Source organism: Schistocerca serialis, chromosome 12 (assembly GCF_023864345.2).
Source record: "Schistocerca serialis cubense isolate TAMUIC-IGC-003099 chromosome 12, iqSchSeri2.2, whole genome shotgun sequence".
Taxonomy (NCBI): domain Eukaryota; kingdom Metazoa; phylum Arthropoda; class Insecta; order Orthoptera; family Acrididae; genus Schistocerca; species Schistocerca serialis.
The window spans coordinates 145,462,337-145,478,303 of NC_064649.1; the positions used below are offsets into that span (position 1 = coordinate 145,462,337).

Consider the following 15,967-nt stretch of genomic DNA (forward strand, 5'->3'; position numbering starts at 1 on the left):
TTTGGTTTAAATGTTTTGTGGAGGAGTGCATGGAAGAGTAAATTCACTGCTTACATTAATGGATAAAATAGTAGAATAGTATTTCAACAGATGATTATTATCAGAATACTATCACCCAACCCCTTTGTCCTCACTCTTTGACGCCCCACAATACGCCCTGTCAACTAACCCCTATTGTCGTCAAAGTTGTACCGTAATTTCCTCTTCCTCCTCTATTTAATTCCGTACCTCTTCTATAGTCACACGATCCTCGTATCTAAAGTTCAGCATTCTTATGAATCACCACGTTTTGAAAGCGTCCATTGTCTTCTTGACAGAAGTGTTCATCGTCCACGTTTCACTTACATACAAGGCAGCACTCCACACAAATACCTTTGTAAAATAGTATCCAACCATTAGCATTTATATTCGGTGTGAACAAATTCTCTTTTTCAGAACGCTTTTCTTGCTATTGACAGTCTTCAGTCAGGTTTGCGTCTGCACCAGGAAATGCCTTACAATTTAAAATCTGGTTTCGAAAACTGTTCCAAATATATATTATTCTTTCGTGATTCTTAAGCAAGGTGCTGGCGATGATTACATTATGCTCTGTGGGAAATTCTATCAGGTGGCTTCCACTTTCATCCCCTCCACCTAGCCTTTGTGTTCTTACTGTTTTCGTGTACCTGCTACCGTACCACATTTAAAATTTTGTCTCGCTTAACTATCTGAATAATCTGTCTTGTTGTACATTGTTTCACTGTGTTAGGAGATAGTGAACAATCGTGAACGGTAGTCATGAAATCTGTTTATGGTGAAATGAGAAAACATGAATAATGAAGTATGTGAAAGAGCACATTGTACAGAAAATGAAAAATTGGTATGTCTTCACCCAACTTCGTCTCTCCTTCATGTAGGTGTAAGATACAGTTAATCAAACGCACCGCGCGTTTCAGTGGGTCCTGCCCCGTACCTCAGTGGCTGTCCGTCATTGGCTACCGCTAACGTCTGCCGCTTCCAGATGGGAACGCCAATTCCGCGAGCCGCCGCGTCAACGCGGAAAACGCTTGCCGCTGCCGTTTCCGCACGCCGCGCTGCCGCGCTCTAGTGGGAACCGGCCTTATGGCGGGAGGCGGCAGGACTAAGAGTGGGGAGGGGAGGGGGACTCTTGAGGGGATGTGGAAAACAGTAATTGTTGTAATGAGGAAATGGAGCGTTTTATCTGACATCCAAGTGCATTGGCTTTCGGGCTAAGAGTGGAAGAATTTCCGAACTGGGGAAGTTCGTAAACTGTTTCCGTGTCGCCGTCGTTAAAGTATACCGTGCACGGCAAAATGGCGCTATCCAAAACTAGCAGAGAGGCAACTGTGCTGGACCACAGGCCGTAGATGTCACGGGCGAATGACGGCTGCGGAATTGTGTACAGGGACGAATATACGTGCAACTGTTGCGCAGTTGCCCGCCCAAATGAACCAAGGCGGCACTAACAGTGGTGTCTTCTCAACGAGCTAGCGACGTTGCCGAGTACGGGCTTCGGGAGAAGCGCCTGCTTCGTTCACCCTTGGTGACTGCTGTTCATAACTGACGAAGGCTGGACTTGAGCCGTCGGCACACGGACCGTGCATCCGAACGTTGAGCGTGCCGAGTTTCTGACGTCATAGCGTGGAATAGCACGTTCGGGAGTCTTTCCGAGCGTGCGGAGCAGTATCTGGCACGTCAGATATTCTGAGCGTTGATCAATGACACGGCACAACGCCACCTACGTCACACGCACGCCGCCTCCCTTCCGTACGGAGTTGTGAGGCGCCATATTGGCATTCATTTCAAGCCTATATATATATATATATATATATATATATATATATATATATATATATATATGGTGTTACAAAAAGCTACGGCCAAACTTTCAGGAAACATTCCTCACATACAAAGAAAGAAAATATGTTATGTGAACATGTGTCCGGAAACGCTTACTTCCCATGTTAGAGCTCATTTTATTACTTCTCTTCAGACCACATTAATCATGGAATGGAAACACACAGCAACAGAACGTACCAGCGTGACTTCAAACACTTTGTTACAGGAAATGTTCAAAATGTCCTCCGTTAGCGAGAATACATGCATCCACCCTCCGTCGCGTGGAATCCCTGATGCGCTGGCGTATTGTATCACAGCCGTCGATACGAGCGCGAAGTGTCTCTACATTTGGTACCGGGGCTGCGTAGACAAGAGCTTTCAAATGCCCCCATAAATGAAAGTCAAGAGGGTTGAGGTCAGGAGAGCGTGGAGGCCACGGAATTGGTCTGCCTCTACCAATCCATCGGTCACCGAATCTGTTGTTGAGAAGCGTACGAACACTTCGACTCAAATGTGCAGGAGCTCCATCGCGCATGAATCAGATGTTGTGTCGTACTTGTCAAGGCACATGTTCTAGCAGCACAGGTAGAGTATCCCGTATGAAATTATGGTTGGTTGGTTGTTTTGGGGAAGGAGACCAGACAGCGAGGTCATCGGTCTCATCGGATTAGGGAAGGGCGGGGAAGGAAGTCGGCCGTACCCTTTGAAAGGAAGCATCCCGGCATTTGCCTGAAGCGATTTAGGGAAATCACGGAAAACCTAAACCAGGATGGCCGGACGCGGGATTGAACCGTCGTCCTCCCGAATGCGAGTCCAGTGTTTAACCACTGCGCCACCTCGCTCAGTATATGAAATCATGATAACGTTCTCCATTGAGCGTAGGTGGAAGAAACTAAAATGAGGTCTAACATGGAAATTAAGCGTTTCCGGACACATGTCCACATAACATATTTTCTTTATTTGTGCGTGAGGAATGTTTCCTGAAAGTTTGGCCGTACCTTTTTGTAACACCCTGTATACAGGGTGTCCCAGCAATCTTGTCCACCCAAAATATCTCTGGAACAATAACAGCTATTGGAAAACGAATGTACATATATGGAAACATTCTACAACGAAAGCATATGTGTTTTTTAACACAAACTTATGTTTTTTTTAATGGACCTTCTGTATTTTTTCTTCAGCAATCCATAGCATGACAAAGCACATACACAATGGCGTTGATTGCATCGCAATATTCCCATTACATCCCGAAATATTAAGACGCGAAGTTGACGCTTGAAACACCCGACATGCGCTGCTAGCGCACGTCCTGTGGCTCAGGCGTGAACCCCATGCTGCCCGTAATCGCGATGTGATTGACATGCGTAATCACACTTCCATACTTATCAAGAGGTCCGAAACGAATAATACGGTCTGCTGCCATCCTGCATTAACGTCGTACATTCCAGCAGGTATTTATCCCATAGGCTGGGGGTGATGAGGTTCTGTAACATATCTGTGTAACGCAACGTTAGTCACGAAGTTAGCTTCGCTTATCGTTAATCCGTTACTAGAAAGGTAATGCCGTTCAACGTTAAAACTTTACTTTACTGTAGATCTAGCGCAAGTGACAGTTAATCATTCACTCGTAATAGTAAAATTCATGTTGATGGTTTTAGTGAAACGAGCAAGTGGACTAAAAGTTTTACCGTTGTTCAGGTAAAAATGTTTTGATTTGGGAAGTTCAGGTAGGACATAGAAGATGAATGTAAACATGTTTAACCAATTAGTTTTATTATCACATAATTATCAATGTTATGTTTAGCTAATGCGTTAAATGACAAATAGTTGCAAACAAATGTTGCTCAACATCACTAGGTAAAATGGCCCTTTGTAGAAACTTCCACTATGATACCAGCACTACATACTAAACGTAGCGTTCACATCTCATGCTCAAAGTGATGCCTATTGGCTTGCATACATAGGGTCACTCTGCGGATGAAGGATGCCCTACTTCGTGCTACTGTTTCCTCTTTGATGGCTGTACAAGCATCAATAATGCGTTGCTTCATGTCCTCTGGTGTTGTTGGTTCATGTTGGTAAACAGCATCCTTCACTGCTCCCCAGAGAAAATAATCCAGCGGTGTAAGGTCCGGAGATCGGGCAGGCCCCCTAACTGAGCCACCTCGTCCAATCCACCTAGCAGGGCGTGCGCTAGCAGCGCATGTCGGGTGTTTCAAGCGTCAACTTCGCGTCTCAATATCTCGGGATGTAATGGGAATATTGCGATGCAATCAACGCCATTGTGTATGTGCTTTGTCATGCTATGGATTGCTGAAGAAAAAATATAGGAGGTCCATTTAAAAAAACATACGTTTGTGTTAAAAAAACACATATGCTTTCGTTGTAGAATGTTTCCATATATGTACATTCATGGGCCCCAGCCCTACATTGTTACCGGTGAAAGTCGTTTTCCAATAACTGTTATTGTTCCAGAGATATTTTGGGTGGACAAGATAGCTGGGACACTATATATATATATATATATATATATATATATATATATATATATATATATATATATGCCTTTTCTGAGCACTAGCAAATTGAGAATCACTGGAAAACCCGTTGTTGGTTGTGTTATTCGTTCCAATACAATAATGAGAAAGATCACATTCGTAGCAAAAGAATTACTGTAACTTGCGTATTATGGGAGTAAGCTATTTGAAGGCAGCGACACACTGAAGATCCACCCAAAACGCATTGTTCTTGGTACAATTTGTTATAGTTAAATTTCAATTAGTAACATAATTATCGACGATTAAAGTTTTTAGGACGGGGTAACACAATATGGCTACGAGCAAGGATCGTAATGAGTAGCGTCTCTGTCAAATAATGAGTTTTTGTTAGGGCGGTGGTTCGCGTCTTGACACATCCAATTTTTTTTCTAACATTCGCGTTTTTATTAGGTTCTGATACTTTATTAGTGTAATATAAATATATGTTATAATATTTGATGTTATGTAAATATAGGCTCACCTTCTTTTGAGGGGTGACTTTGTCCGATAGGCTTAATTCTGCAAGACAGCTTGCGCTACTTGTATAAAGATATTTTGCTCCTTTTTTCTTTTACGCTTCGTAATTCACATGTTGCAAAGATACTGCTACTGGGTAGGAACTGTGATCAAGTAAGAGCTTGGGTTTTACTAAAATGTGGGAATGATGAAATAATGTTTATTTTATGCGGAGAAGTATTCCAAATTTGTACGGCACTGTTTGTAATGGAACTTTTATAAGCCTGTGTCCTTATTGACTGGACATGGTACTTTCCTTCTCGTGGACGATGAAGGAAATGTGCATTTTAATAACGTGGGAATATTACGCGCGCTCGTTGAGTAAACAGTGTGCTTTACGAACTAGAAACATCCCTCAACTGCCGCTGGAGTGCGTTCCGATCGCGTATACCACGTTGGGGCCCACGTACCGTGTGCACGAGTCGCATCGTTGCTGAGCGTCCAGCAGCACGGTCCGTGTGCCGACGGCTTTAGCTCGCCAGTGCCGGAACTGGAGTCCATTTTGTGGTGACAGGTGGCCTTTTCAGAGGAATCACTTTTAATGCTCCATCGGACAGATGGGAGTTGGCTTGTACGGCCCTACAATAATCGTTGGAAGGGTCGTGGCCGAAGGAGGGAGCCTTATAGTCTGGCGAACGTTTTCGTGGCGTTTCCTGGATTATCTCGTCATTTTAGAAGGAACAATGGATCGAAACGAGTACGCATGGCCACCCTTACATGCAGTTTGTTTTCCTCGACACTATGGCATCTACCAGCAGGACAACACAACGTGTCACACAGCTTGCAATGTGCGTGCGTGATTCGAAGAGCACCAGTACGGGTTTACCGTACTCCCCCGCCACCAAATTCCCTCGATTTAAATCCAACGGAGAATCTGTGGGACCATCTGGCTCGGGTTCTTGACGCAACCCATAAACCTGGCGCAGATGGCCGTGGCGCTGGACTCGATATGGCCCCACATCCCTGTCTTCCTGTACGTCTCGCAGCTGTCTGCACTGCAAAAGTTGTCCAATACAGGCTTTTGACAAGTGATAACATTAATGTGAGTGGACCGTAAATTATTATACAATCTTAATACCTCAATAACCTGTTGTACATATCTTTTCGATTTTTTTCGCCCACCTTTCTTTCGAACTCTGGCACAAACAAGAACAGAACTGTCACAGCAGCCACCACCCTTAGATGTTCACCTTGTGGCTTCCTGTTGGTGTGTCGGTCCCACAGATGTAGGCGACTGTCATCAGTACCAGGTTGAAGTTATATTTTCTCTACAATTCCGCGTTTGTACGCAGACACATTCAGCTGCGTCATCGGAGCGACCAAATGAGCCTCACGTTGACAGTTTCGTGTAGCAACGCCAACTTCAGCATAACACAGTAACAAGCAAGTTATAAATATCGCAATTTCTGCAAAACTAGGAATGGGATTCTGAAGAGAGAAATACCACTGAATTCGTCTCTTTCAGAAGTGCGATACTGTTTAGCAGCAAAAACGACTATAGTTCCATTCGAAAAAGTGAAATTGATATCGATATCTCTGAAATAAATAGACCTATGAAAAGAGACTATAAATAATTTTGTGACGATTTTTCCACAATTACTTTCGATGAAGACAGAGTTACGACATGTTAGACGATTCAGGATATATCTGAAGTGAACAGATGAGCTAAATCATCGTGTACTCTGAAGACCATTGACTCACTGAAGACACGTTTTCAATAAATATTACCTAGTGCTTTAGTCTCGATATTTAGATGATAAACACAGCAGTAACTCGGCTGGCAGAGATCAGCCCTGAGTTGCTGCTCGATTAACATACATGTAGAGTAGGGCTACTCACCCGGAAGAAGTAGGCAAGCACGAGTATGCCGTTCTTCTGGCTCTTGGCTTTCTCCAGCGACGGGAAGCGCCTGTCAAACGTCACCACGTGCATCTCCATAGCGAACCTGCACAATCACTCCAATTGTCACGTTTAACTCATGAGCAGAGGAAAAATGGTCTCATTCTGTTTAGCTAATCTACATAGGATTTTAAAAACTAAGCTTTCAATGTGTCCCACATCGAAAGTTTAAAATACACAATTTTCAAACATTCCACCTACCTCCTCCTCCCCCCCTTCCCCCCTCCCCCAGCACCTCCCCAGTGGCCCCCTACTGCACCACTTCACAAACTCTGTTCTCAGTCAGCTTACTCTCCCACACATTTTCTAAAACTAGTAGTTTAACCTAAAAAAAGCGAGAGTCAAAGAGAGAAAACGATGAACCTTTGTTGACAACAAAAACACAGAATAATGGCAGCAAAATCAGTTTCATATTAGGTCTGAAAATTTGGCAAATTATGTAACATAACACTGAAAAAGCCTTATTAACTGCAGATGAAATTATAGATCTACTGCAAGTCTCAGACAGCAACATGAACACAAATGTGCAATCGTAATTTATATATTTTTTCAGGTAATATTTCTCTTAAAACTTTTATTAATGTAACTGGCTGAGTACCTGGCCTTGCTAGAGTGTGTATTCATTCCAGTATCCACTTAATCCATCCTCTGCTTCCCCCTCTCTCTGTCCACCTCGTCCCTCCCCCTCTCTGTCTATCTCCTCCAACCCCTCTCTCTCTACTACCTCCACCCCCCAACACCATGTTCATCTGATTCTGCCCATCTCTTCATTCATCTTCTTCTGTCCCTTCATCTGCTCCTCCCCATTCCCTTCGTTCATTTCCTTTCTGCGTCCATCTCCTGCCCTCCCCTCTTACCAACTCCTCCTCCTCCTCCTCTCTCTCTTTGTCCATTTCCAGCTCCCACTTCTTTCCAGCCATCTCCCCCTCCCACTGTCTATCTCTTCTCCTCCCTCTATGTTCATCTTCTAATCTTCTTTTTCCTTCCACTCCCTTCTCCCCCACTTTCTGACCATCTCCCTTAGTCCCTATCCTCCTATCACCCTCTCTGTTGATCTGCTCTTACCACTCCTCATTTCACTTTGCTCCTTCCACTCTGTCCATCTGCTCCTCCACCTCTCTAACTCCTTATACTACTCCCCTCTGTCCATCTTCTCTTCCCCCTTTCTCTGTTGATCTTTTTCTCTCCTCTCTCTGACAACTTTCCGCTCCCCCTCTCTCTCTCTCTCTGTCTCCTCCTCCCCCATATCTGTCTCCATTTCCTCCTTATCCCTCTCTTTCAGTCCACCTCTTACCCCCCTGTTCTCTCTCCAAGGTATAAGCCTCACACCAATAGGAGGTTGTCAATTCTTACTCTCACACTATTTATTTCCACATAGTAAGTAAGATTTGTACCGAATTTGGCTGAGATCGATCCAAGGTTTACAAGGAGCTTTTTACCCATAGTTTCAGTCGCGTACCCACTGCCACATATATTTAACACATTGCACTCATATTCGTACACATATGTCACCAGCATATGTACCGAAATTCGCCGTGCAGCTTCGTTTTCACGCAGCTCACTGATGCCATACCTTTTGAACTGCATATATTATGTAAATAAAAATAAACTGCCACACGTGTGAAAGCACCTCAGTTTGCGAATGGCTCCACCAATTTGGCTGATTTCTTTCTTATTTGGTTCGTAATTCTTAGGATAAGGTTTACATGAAAGAAAATTTTTGGAAAATCTACTGTAGAAGTCGGAAATTTGTACGGCATTTTTGTATGAAAATCTCAACGAAAGAAATGTCATGTTCAGTTCGACAGTTTTGTTGCCGCCTGTTTTCATAACAAAAACAAATTCTGCACTGAATATTCATATTTTACGAATAAGAATACAATTGAAAGAGATATTTCAGCGTGTTATCGATGGTGATCATATGTTTGGTGTGTTGCAAAGATTGAAGTGATATCAGTTCGTGGTAATTTGCTTTGTTGCAAAAACATTCAACTGATTTCAGTTCGTGCTTCATCTCTTTGGAAAAAATGTCACCATTGACTAAAAGTACTGGTAGACGTACATGCAACGAAAGCCAACTACGAGTACATGATCGTCGAGTCAATGAGACTGCGGAAGAGCATAGACAGCATTTGGGGGCAAGTCCAATAACAAATTCTGAAGCGGAATGCATTATGACTCAGGAACAACGAATACAGTCGAATGCTTATTTAACACTATAATTGTGAAACCATAGTCCCAGTACATAAATTTTTTCTTTTTTTTTAACAAAAAAGTGTTACAGTACTGTTTTCAACGAACTACATCGTGATTTTCAAATGTAAAACATCAGTTTGAGAATATATATACGGAATTGTGAGCATACATTATACTCGTATATTCAACAGATGTTCTACATTTGAAAATGACGACGTAGTTCGTTGAAAGTAAATCCACTATATACTTGCTTTTTCTACCATCACGTACAGTCTTTTCACTTCGACGGTAGTAATCTTAACTAAATTCAATATATTAATTTTATATATAAATATTGAACTGTTTAAATATGTTTACATTTTATAATTAATAGTTTAACATTACGAGGAACAAAATGAAATAGAAAAGAATGTTAGCAGTAGGAATCGAACACAAGCTGATGAATTGCCAGTCGATGTGCTTGCCCACTGGGCCACCGAACAACTGCGTCAACCGCTCCTCAGAAATCCCTCACACTCTTCGCTTGCACCATCCTTTACACGCACTTACGAACAGAATTACTGCCGTAGCGCTGTGAGCAGTGTAGCACTTACAGTGTCAGAAGGTACTACGTCACATCAGAGCACGCGCACTCTAAAACAGACGGATGCGTCCCTTTTTTAGATCGATTGAAGTGTGGCTGACCATCATTTCAGCACTCAACACTGGTTTCTAGAGAGATAGCACTACGAACCATGTTTTCTGCTGTTTTCGAAGAGAAATGGAGAACTTTTAAAGCGATGTCTGCCTTGGATTCAAAGAGGAAATGGCATGATTTAAGTGCAATATTTGCAGTGTGCTACAGCGCATTAACATATGATCACTGGCCACCACGAATGCCTTGCGGAATGTATGGGTGCTTCACTGGCCTGTAGTGCCCCGATTCGTCACCCACAGAGTGTCTGTATTGTGATGGGAAGGGATAAACTTTTATACCAGCGTCAAGGCAGTAATCTGCATGAAATGACGCAACCGGCATGGCAAGACACTCCTCAAGGTGGGGTTTGGGGCCTTTTTATTTCCATGGCACACATATTACCAGACAGTATTCCTGACCATGGGTGTTACGCCACATGATGATGATGATGACGATTGGTTTGTGAGGCACCCAACTATGCCATCATCAGTGCCTATACAAAGTCCCAATTTTTACACAGTCCAATCTACAGACTGTAACGAATGATAATGGTGATGATGATGATGATGGTGATGATGATGATCATCTTGACAGTACAAACATCCAGTCCCCAGGCAGAGAAAAATCCTCAACCCACCCAGGAATTGAACCTGGGACACTGTGGTCCAGATGCAGCAGTGCTAGCCATTAAACCACGAGCTGTGGACGATGTATTGCAAGTTGAAATGGTCCTCACTGTAGATCTCCATTTTAGCAGATGCTCAAATCGTGCAATGTGCAAGTTTTTAGTGCATTCAGATGTGACAACAGCCAGACGACGGTCTGACTGGGAACGTGATGACAGCCACACTTATTGTCAACGTCCCAATCGATCATGTCTACCACCATAATGGAACAATGGCGTATTGTGGACCATGTACATCATAGCCCCATCACATGACCACCTGCCATGCATGAGTAACTAACGGATGCCCCTCAACATTCTGTATCATCCCGCACCACTATTCTGACACTAGAACCAGCTGCACCACAAACGACTGCATTTCGGGTACTGCCAGGATTGGGAAGAATGGACCACTGATGAATGGCCTCGCACCTTCAGCGATGAACTGCGGATCGGCACTACCCCAGCTCATCATGGTCAGTGATAGCGACCTCCAGAAAAAGTCCCACTCTTCCAATGTTTTGGAGAGGCAGAGTAGTGATATTAGTGATATTTCAGGCAGCATCTGTGTGACCTGACCTAGCAGGTGTGACTTCACGTGACGGCTTGCTGTGAATGAGGTTACGCTGATGGCACAATGGATTGTTAACATTTCCCACATCCTCATGAGTTACCTCTGATGCGATAATACCGTGGTGCCATTTTTCAGGATGACAATGCTATCCAACGCATGGCACGTGTGTCTGCGAGCTTTCTGCCTAATGTTGAGGTACTCCTGTCATCAGCAAGATCCTCAGATGTGTTGATGACTGGAAACATGTTGCCTGGTCGGACGAGTCTCGTTTTAAATTTATCGAGCGCATGGACGTGTACAGCTATGACGACAACCTCATGAATCCATGGACACTGTATGTCAGCAGGGGACTGTTTAAGTTGGTGAAGGCTCTGTAATGATGTGGGGGCGTGTGCAGTTGGACTGATATGGGACCTGCGATACGTACATAATCATCCTGTCTGATCCATTCTTGTCGATTGTGCATTCCAACGGACTTGGGCAGTTCGAGCAGAACCCCACACGTCCAGAGCTGCTACAGAGTGGCTCCAGGAATGCTCTTCTGAGTTTGAACACTTCCACTGGCCATCAAACTCCACAGACATGTACATTATTGAGCATATCTGGGATGCCTTGCAACGTGTCTTTCAGAAGCCATCTCCACCCCCTCGTACTATTACGGATTTCTGCGGGATTCACGGTGTCAGTTCCCTGCAGCACTACTTCAGACATTAGTCGAGTGGATGCCACGCCGTGTTGCGGCACTTGCGCCTGCTCGCGGGGACCCTACACGATATTAGGCAGGTGTACCAGTTTCTTCGGCTCTTCAGTGTGTATTGCGGTAGACCAATCAAAATACACTGGCGTGCAAAACTTAAGGACCAAAATAATTTTTAATGATGTTTCACTGTCAAGTAATATAGCTCAATGAAAGTTGAACTATACAAAGAATTGCTATAGCACAGTATAGAAGGTAAACTGAGAAAAAGACACGCAGTGAGAGAAACAGAAACGGTACTTTTATTCAGAGACAATTGATTACCCTGAAGTCACGACGAGACATGGTGGTGCTCTTCGCAACGCGGCTGATGAGGAGTTGTTGTGGTGGGACGTTCCACTGCTCCACCAGTACGGATGACAAGTGCTGGATGGTCTTGCTGCGGTGCGTCTCCCAAAGAGTCCCACAAGTGCTCGATAGGATTTAAGTCGCAGAGACGGGCGGACCACTCCATTCGGCGAATAACCTCTCGATCCAAGAGTTACTCCACCTGCGCATTTCAATGCGGTCGACCATTGTCATCTATGAAACTGAAGTCTGCGCCTACTGCGCCACTCAAAATACGCACACACGGGATGACTAGAGTGTCACATTAATGACGGGCGATTAGTGTACCATCTACAAAGATCTGGAGGTCAGTACACCCATGCGGTATAATGTCTCCGTACAGCATACCTCGACTACCAAAACTATCATGTTCGACAATGATCCTAGGTGCACTACATGTTGCCATCTTTCGCCACATGAGGATTGTCCAGTACTGCCGAACAAGATGGTTAGGTGGGTCAGGTGTTGTGGTGTGGGGAGACTACACTGAGGTAACAAAAGTCATCGAATAATTATAGTATCGCGTTGTTGTTGTTGTCGTTGTGGTCTTCAGTCCTGAGACTGGTTTGATACAGCTCTCCATGCTACTCTATTCTGTGCAAGCTCCTTCATCTCCCAGTACCTACACCCTTCTGAATCTGTTTAGTGTATTCATGCCTTGGTCTCCCTCTACGATTTTTACCCTCCACGCTGCCTCCAATACCAAATTGGTGATCCCTTCATGCCTCAGAATATGCCCTACCAACCTATCCCTTCTTCTAGTCAAATTGTGCCACAATCTCCTCTTCTCCCCAATTCCATTCAATATTTCTCATTAGTTATGTGATCTACCCATCTAATCTTCAGCATTCTTCTGTAGCACCACATTTCTAAACTATTTATCGACCACGTTTCACTTCCATACATTGCTACACTTCTTGACACCTAAATGTATACACGATGTTAACAAATTTCTCTTCTTCAGAAACGCTTTCGTTGCCATTGGCAGTCTACATTTTATGTCCTTTCTACTTCGACCATCATCAGTTATTTTGCTACCCAAATAGCAAAACTCGTTTACTGCTTTAAGCGTCTCATTTCCTAATCTAATTCCCTCAGCATCACCCGATTTAATTCGACTACGTTCCATTATCCTCGTTTTGCTTTTGTTGATGTTCATCTTATATCCTCCTTTCAAGAAACTGTCCATTCCGTTCAACTGCTCTACCAGGTTCTTTGCTGTCTCTGACAGAACTACAATGTCATCGGCGAACATCAAAGCTTTTATTTCTTCTCCATGGATTCTAATTCCTACTCCGAATTTTTCTTTTGTTTCCTTTACTGCTTGCTCAATATACAGATTGAATAACATTGGGGATCGCCTATACAAGGTGCAAAAGCGCAGTACATGGGTGGAATTATTATTTGTCCTCACGTGAAAAGGTGTCTGATGTGCTTATAGCCGCACGACGCGAATTAACAGACTAAGAATGCGGAGCTAGACGCGTTGAACATCTCATTTCCTTAGAGAACTCCATATTCCGAGACCAACAGTGTCAAGAGTATGCCGAGAATAGCAAATTTCAGGCATGACCACTCACCACGGACCATGCAGTGGTCGACGGCCTTCACGACCGAGGGAAATGGCGTTTGCCTAGAGTTGAGTGCTAACAGACAAGCAAAACTGCGTGAAATAACCGCAGAAACCAACGTGGGACGTACGACGAACGTATCGTTTAGGACAGTGTGGCGATATTTGGCGTTAGTGGACTACGGCAGCAGACGAATGCCTTTGCCAACAGCACAACATCGCCTGCAGCGTCTTTAAAAATGGTTCAAATGGCTCTGAGCACTATGGGACTTAACATCTGTGGTCATCAGTCCCCTAGAACTTAGAACTACTTAAACCTAACTAACCTAAGGACATCACACACATCCATGCCCGAGGCAGGACTGTAGCGCCTAGAACCGCACGGCCACAGCGCCCGGCTGCAGCGTCTCTCCTGGACTCGTGACCATATTGGTTGGACCCTAGACGACTGGAAAACTGAGGCGTGGCCAGATCAGTCCCGATTTCAGTTGGTACGAGGTGATTGTAGGATTAGAGTGTGGCGCAGAACGCACGAAGCCACGGATCCAAGTTGTCAACAAGGCACTGTACAATCTGGTGGTGGCTCCATAACGGTGTGGGCTGTGTTTACATGGAATGCACTGGGTTGGGTTGGGTTGTTTGGGGGAGGAGACCAGACATCGAGGTCATTAAGGAAGGATGGGGATGGAAGTCGGCCGTGCCCTTTCAAAGGAACCATCCCGGCATTTGCCTGGAGCGATTTAGAGAAATCACGGAAAACCTCAATCAGGATGGCCGGACGCAGGATTCAACCGTCGCCCTCCCGAGTCCAGTGTGGTAGCCACGGAATGCACTGGGCCCTTTGGTCTAACTGAACCTATGATTGACTGGAAATGGTTATGTGCGGCTACTGGGAGACCATTTGCAGCCATTCATGGGTTTCATATTCCGAAACAATAATTGAATTTATGTGGATGACAATGCATCATGTCACCGGGCCAGAATTCTTCGTATTGGCGTGAAGAACATTCTGGACAGGTCGAGTGAATGGTTTGGACACCCAGATCGCCCGACATGAGTCATTTCGTGCCGAAAATTCTGCATCGATAACACTTTCGCTTTTATGGACGGCTGTAGAGGGAGCATGGCTGAATACCGGGTGATCAAAAAGTCAGTATAAATTTGAAAACTTAATAAACCACCGAATAATGTAGATAGAGGGGTAAAAATTCACACACAAGCTTGGAATGACATGGGGTTTTATTAGAACCGAAAAAAAACACCCCATATTGCTAGACGCGTGAAAGATCTCTTGCTCGCGTCGTTTGGTGATGATCGTGTGCTCAGCCGCCACTTTCGTCATGCTTGGCCTCCCAGGTCCCCAGACCTCAGTCCGTGCGATTATTGGCTTTCGGGTTACCTGAAGTCGCAAGTGTATCGTGATCGACCGACATCTCTAGAGGTGCTGAAAGACAACATCCGACGCCAATGCCTCACCATAACTCCGGACATGCTTTACAGTGCTGTTCACAACATTATTCCTCGACTACAGCTATTGTTGAGGAATGATGGTGGACATATTGAGCATTACCTGTAAAGAGCTTCATCTATGCTTTGTCTTACTTTGTTATGCTAATTATTGCTATTCTGATCAGACGAAGCGCCATCTGTAGGACATTTTTTGTACTTTTGTATTTTTTTGGTTTTAATAAAACCCCATGTCATTCCAAGCATGTGTGCCAATTTGTACCTCTCCATCTACATTATTCCGTGATTTATTCAGTTTTCAAATGTGTACTGACTTTTTGATCAGCCAGTATTTCTGCAGGGCAGTAACGTGTCCACACCACATGGAGCTGCTGCACTACACCGGACAAAAAGAGTCCTGACACGATATTTCGAGGTATCCGAAGACTTTAGTCACCTCCGTGTAATGTTCTATGGCCATACTGACCTCCTCTTCTACAGTCACCGGTCAGTCACCGGTCGTCGTTAAGTAGTCATTATACTCCATCCCAGTGTTCGTCTTTTAAATGGTGCATTCGGCCCTCACTTCATTTTTAAGGATGACAATGCGCGACCGCATCAAAGAGCACAGGTGGAGGAGCTCCTGGAACGGTAGTATACTCGGCGAATGGTGTGGCCTGAGCATTCACCCGATATCGTGCACACGTGGGATGGATTGATGACGCGTATTGCAGCACGCCCACACGTACCATCCGAGAAGTGTAACGCCCCACCACAAGAACTCCTTACCTACATCGTGCCCAAAACGGGAGCACCTTGCAGAGAATGCTATGCCGTCCTCGGTGATCACAGATCCTCTGAAGAACCGTGGCCGTCTTTTGTAATGTCCTGGATATCACCTTGAATCGCACTGTCCTCAGTCTTTTTCTTTATCTGTGAAGTGTCATTTCTGTTGGTATTATTGCA

At 44.4% G+C, this 15,967-nt stretch overlaps 1 protein-coding gene across 1 annotated transcript in view; it reads right to left on the reverse strand.

The window, feature by feature from the left end:
* The window catches only part of LOC126428009 (carbonic anhydrase 2-like), a 107,575-nt gene that overhangs the window by 19,911 nt on the left and 71,697 nt on the right, over positions 1-15,967 (reverse strand). Inside the window, exon 5 of the mRNA XM_050089891.1 lies at positions 6,732-6,837. Within this exon, the coding sequence (XP_049945848.1) occupies positions 6,732-6,837 (106 nt within the window). The remainder of the gene's footprint in view (positions 1-6,731; positions 6,838-15,967) is intronic.